Consider the following 5960-nt stretch of genomic DNA (forward strand, 5'->3'; position numbering starts at 1 on the left):
TTGCTTTAAAGGCCCAAAGAAATCAGTCCCCAGCATGCCACTTCAAACAGAAGATCAATTGGGAAGTCTGGGATGAAAATGTAAAATTGTCTATCCTTACCCTTATTTCCAAAGACTTATTAAAGGTAGTAAGTCACTTCTCCCTCCAAAAGAAGCATTCTTCTTCTTCTTCTGGTAAATGACACAATCTTGTTCACTGAGGTTCAATGGCTTCTTCCTGTTGTTGTTCATTTTGGTTTCCAGTGTACTTTGTCGTATCTGTAACACTGGGAGTCATAGCCATTTGCTCAGCAGTGAGTTCAAGTTCCAAGAACTCACCCCAAGAAATCGCACCCATAACCCATGACCTCTCAATGAATGCCTCCTTTGCTCTCAGAAGAGCAGGATTCATTGTCATGGCTGATCTTCTCCACCGTTCACCTCAATTCTTCCTTCCTCCTCAAAACTCAACCATCTTTGCCATCAAAGACTCTGCTATCAGAAACACCTCTCTTCCTCTCTGGTTCCTCAAAAACCTTCTCCTCTACCATACCTCCACCTCCAAGGCCTCCATGCAGGACCTCTTAAACAAGACCCCAGGTAGTTGCATCCCAACCCTTTTTCGTCAAAAGAATGTAGCTGTCACAAAGGTTGACCATGCACAAAGATCCGTTGAGATCAATCACGTGTTGATATCAAACCCTGATATATTTCTTGGAGAGCAACTAGCCATTCATGGTGTTCTTGCACCGTTTTCTTCCTTGCATCGTCAAGATCCTCAAGGGGCTTGGGATTTCATTCACTCTGCGGCTTGTCGTTCCAATTCTTCAATAATGTTTGATGAATCCAAGAACGTGGTTGAGTGGAACCGAATTGTCCAGTTTCTTAGTTCAAAAGGGTATGCTTCGTTTTCAATTGCATTGCATTCTGTTCTTGATGGGATTCAGAAAGATTCAGTGGGTTTGGGTTCAGCTACAATCTTTGCTCCTCCTGATTTGACATTACTTGGATATCCTTCAACTTTTCTTCATAGAGCTGTGAGGCTTCATATACTGCCTCAGAGGTTTAATTACACAGAACTCACTTCTCTGCCGGTTAGGACTTTGTTGAAGACACTGGTGCCTGATGATGATCTTGAAATTGATGGGGTTCTAGATTTTATACCAGGGGTGGTCATTAATGGTGTGGAGATTGTGGCACCTGACATGTTAACTTCTGAGAAATTCGTAGTTCATGGGATTTCTAGAGCTTTTAAAATGGCTGAGCTTATTGGATGAAGAAGACATTGAAGGTTAATGGTTCACAAAGTAGTCCATACATTATGATAGACACAGGCAAATTTGTATCATTTTTACTTTCTTTTTATGCTGAACACATAAATTCTCATAATCTCTAGCTTCCTCTGTTACTTATAATGCTAAATTTCCTGCTTCTATTCTACCATATACAAGTAACTTCTTTATGTATATTATTTTCCAGTTGCAGTTGGTTATACCATTAAAAATAGGTTGAAGTGTTAATTTTTGGTTAAGTTTGAAGTTTACCATCATGTTGACAAGCTTCAAGGTAGGCAAGCATCATGTACTCTATTATTTAATTATGATATCAAGAAATTTAAATTTACAAATTACAAGGAATGGTTTAAATTTCCCCCTTAGATGTTGCTAGAACAATCAGCCGAATCAAGATGTAGTGTAATTAAGTTGAGGGCGCAACCCAACCACAGCATTTTTGACTATGTTTTTAAATCTGCATCATTCATTAATCACAATCACCGTAAGTTTCAGATGCTGTTTTCTCACTGAAGAGGAACAGGGTATCTATAGCACTCGGTGGCAGCGAGGGATGAGTAATGTTGCTTAATCTACTAGAGTGGCGAGACAAGTACTAGCTCATATAATGCCTTAATAGCCGAAGATCACCTGATCCTATATTCCAACACACCATAACAAAAATGATGTTACGGTGTAGTTGTAATGGGGCGGCTCAAGCTCAATCTAAAAACCAATTCAACGCAAATGTGAGATTACATTAATGGTTTTATATATATTGATACGCTCCCTCACACGAAAGTTCATTGGGCTGTTGACAAGCACAAGCCTACTTACCTGTGCGAAGAAAGAAATTCCACTACAAAAAAAGTGGGGGTAATAAGGTTCGAATCCGAGACACAAGACTTTGATATCATGTAAAGAACCTTGAAATACACCACCAAAAGCTAACTCAAAGGGTGGGAGTGCCCAGAACCTTATAAACTCTAATGTATATCTCAACACTCAATAACATGCCACTTGCCTATTCTATTCTTTGCCCTCTCTTTTTATTAATTAAATAATGTTATTTCTACCCAAAATTTATATATCTACCCTTCATACATATTATTTTTGAAAATAACTAATTTCACTCTCTTATTTTAATACAAACGCAAACATACAGTTATGCATACGCGAATCTATACTTTTAATTTTCTCATTAACAGTTAGAATTAGGCTTTTTACTATTTGAAATGTACACCCCATATTAACGAGAGAATCTTACACACTATAAGAATATCATAATACTCCAAGAAAATGTAACACGTGTTCATATACTTATATATGTTAGATTAAATATAAAATATTATTAAGTTAGATACAAAACTGCAATAGAATTTCTTTGTGAGTGTATTAGTATTGTTCATATTTGATGGATATAAATCCCTTATATATTGATCGAGCATATATATATATATATGGGTCAGGATCATTTTACACCAGTGTAAGTTACACTCTTAATCTTATCCGTTGATTCCACTTATATCTAAGGGTTCTAATTTTTTAGAAATGTGAGCCATTGGATACAAGTGGATCAATGGTCAAGATAGGGTGTAAGACTTCTAACTCTTACACCGGTGTAAGAATATATATATATATATATATATATATATATATAGGGTCAGGATCATTTTACACCAGTGTAAGTTACACTCTTAATCTTGATCGTTGATCCTATTTCTATCTAATGGTTCTAATTTATTAGATATTTGAACCGTTAGATTCAAGTAAATCAATGATTCAGATTTGGTGTAAGATTTCTAATTCTTACACTGGTGTAAGAATATCCCGCCTCATATATATATATATATATATATATATATATATATATATATGACAAAATAATTTGTAATGTGACTGCATATAAGGATTGATGTAGTCACTTAAAAATTATGTCGTTTTGGGTGGGATAAAAGAAATTTGCGTTCAAAATTAATTGTAAAAAATAAAAATATTATATTTATTGCTATCTTTGTATGGTTATGATTCCCAGATTTAATGCTTTATATTTATTTTCACTTTTGTAGGATTATAATTTCTCATATTTAATGCTTTCACACTACAAAACGACATAGTTTTATCCTATGAAGCACCGACACTTCAAAAACTCTGACGTGTCGTGTCCGACACTCCCCGACACTCTAACGCGTGTTATAGAAATTCAAAAAATGGTTCAAAGGTTGTGTTGCGTTGAGTTTTTAATTTCAACTATTAGATTCGGGGATATGTTATTCTACCTACTCCCTTCTTGCCTACCTTTTGCCTACCCCTTTCATCACCGTTGGATCACAATCTAATCCAACGATTCATAATTGCAAAATAAAATAACCCTTTTTTTCTTTCTCTCTCCTCACTTCCTCCCACACCTTTTCTCTCTCCTCCCCTTCCTCTCTTCCTCTGTGATCCGGACACTTCCTTTTGATCTCTTGATACCTTTTTTTTTCCTTTATCTCTGATCTCTGCCGAAGTGAACGCGCGCGGGAACATTATGCGATTTATCGACCACAGCATTTAAAATTATAAACATAGGCAAATGAATCATTGAATAATAAGAACATGCTTGTTCGGCATGCACTTGAGCTATCTATACAGTAGGACCGTGAAAGAAAAGGAAAAAGAGAAAGGCAGAGAGGTAATGTGAACAAATCGACATGCTTCCATTTTTATTTTCGGAGATATCCACGATTTTTGTACGAACAAACTCATTCAGAAACAGTTGTTTGTCTTCTTCAGTGTACAAATTCCCAACTTTTTCTGCTCCAATTCCCAATCTTTTTCAGTTCTAAAATTTTTCCACTATCTTACAACAATTCATCTAATTTCTTTCAATTTTGCTTGAAGAATCCCTGCGTTTTTGTTTCATGGGTTCGTTTTGGGAACCATAGAGCGCCATGACCAAACCCAACACTTTTTTTAAAAATATCGTAAAGCTCTTCAAATTCGGTTCCAATAGAGGTAAACCAACAAAATCTAACTCTTTTTTTAAATACCCTTTTCTGAGTTTATTTTCTTTGAATTTATTTCCTGGTTGCTGAATTTGTTGATTATATTAAGATTCTATGCTTCCTGGGTTCTTGTATCATCTCCAATTGGTGCCACGGTTCATGGATATTTTTATGGTATAGGTAGTTCGCAGAAGTTCGACTTTTCGGTCTCTCCTACTCCTACACATGAAGGTCGGTTGAATAAAAGTTTAGATCTTGTTGATAATAAACCATCCTCTGATCCACAATCTTCCACAATTTCGTCTGATCTCTCTAGTGATAGCAACATAGAACAAACTGAAACTAAATCAAATTCACCAGCGATGAAGGAAAAAAAAAAGGACGGCGTTGAGGAAGAGAGAAAGGGAAGGAGAGAGAAAGGGTGTGGGAGGAAGTGAGGAGAGAGAAGAAAAAAAAAGGTTATTTTATTTCGCAATTATGAATCGTTGGATTAGATTGTGATCCAACGGTGATGAAAGGGGTAGGCAAAAGGTAGGTAAGAAGGGAGTAGGTAGAATAACCTATCCCTTAGATTCGTTGAATTTCGATTAACATTTTATTAAGTTTAATATAATATTTGAGATATCTTATGTTTCTTTGCAAAATTGATGAATATTATAAGTTTAGTTGCATTTTTTGTTAAATTAAAAATATTATATAATATCAAAACGTGTCCTAACGTGTCGAAATCTAACATTTTTTAGAATTAACGTGTCGGAGTATCGTGTTGTATCGTGTCACGTGTCTCGTGTCAGTATCGGTACTACATAGGTTTTATCCGCTAAACCCCATATATATATATATATATATATATATATATATATATATATATATATATGAGACATGTCCTCCATATAACTTTATTTAACAGCTGTGAATCTATTCATCAATTGTGAGAAGCTATGATCATGTCCTCCACGAACGTATCTATATGATCTTATACTCCACAATTGATCCGGACCTTGATGTTTGTAAATAATGCGAAAAATAAATAAATAATACCTCATTTAAAAAATCCAGAAAATGATTACATTGTTTCATTGTCTTACTCCAAGAGCACAATGAACCCAATATCTCTCACTCGCTTAATGCAAGTCTGGGATCCTCCTAAGACCCAAAGAAGTAACATGCCTCTCGAACACAAGTTCAGACAAACTCTTAGTAACTTGGTCTGAAAGATCTACCTATAATGCTATCTGAGTTTAGTGAGAAAAACTCATAGCTCGAGGTTGATTTCTTGAATCAATATCCACTTGAAATAACTGAATTTGTGAAAACTCAGCTTTCCAAGACTCCCACTAGAATATACTAGCATTTGTACGTTGCTTTGATTCCTAAATTTTATGTGTTTTATGCAAATTTTTGTGTGTTTTTTATGCAGATATAATGTTTTTTTTTTATTTTAGGAGTTTTTTTTTTTATTTTAGGCGGGTTGACCCGCAGCCCGCCAACCATTCATAAAATGGGACGGGTCGCTAAGTTCATTCCCTTTTGTTAAAACGGGATGGGCCAACCCGTCCCATTTTGGGCGGGCCAGCCCATTTTGTCAGCCCTACTTTTGGTGTCAAAAGGACGCTTGCACTTAAAACATTTGTATAGGCCATTGTGGCGTTCCAAATGTTTTTCTAAATCTTTCTTATCTTTAAAATATTTCGTACACTTGTGGCACATGTGATTCGTGTCC

General features: G+C 35.6%; 1 protein-coding gene across 1 annotated transcript; it reads left to right on the forward strand.

Annotated features, from left to right (window-relative positions):
* The first annotated feature begins 206 nt into the window (after nucleotides 1–206).
* LOC133306043 (fasciclin-like arabinogalactan protein 21) lies at nucleotides 207–1256 on the forward strand. Its single transcript, XM_061506321.1, has one exon. It carries the CDS (start codon nucleotides 207–209, stop codon nucleotides 1254–1256), a length of 1050 nt encoding a protein of 349 aa, XP_061362305.1.
* Nucleotides 1257–5960: the final 4704 nt, after the last annotated feature.

Source organism: Gastrolobium bilobum, unplaced genomic scaffold (assembly GCF_033153095.1).
Source record: "Gastrolobium bilobum isolate Gb01-03AN ecotype WA unplaced genomic scaffold, APGP_CSIRO_Gbil_v1 utg12424, whole genome shotgun sequence".
NCBI classification, from domain to species: Eukaryota; Viridiplantae; Streptophyta; class Magnoliopsida; order Fabales; family Fabaceae; genus Gastrolobium; species Gastrolobium bilobum.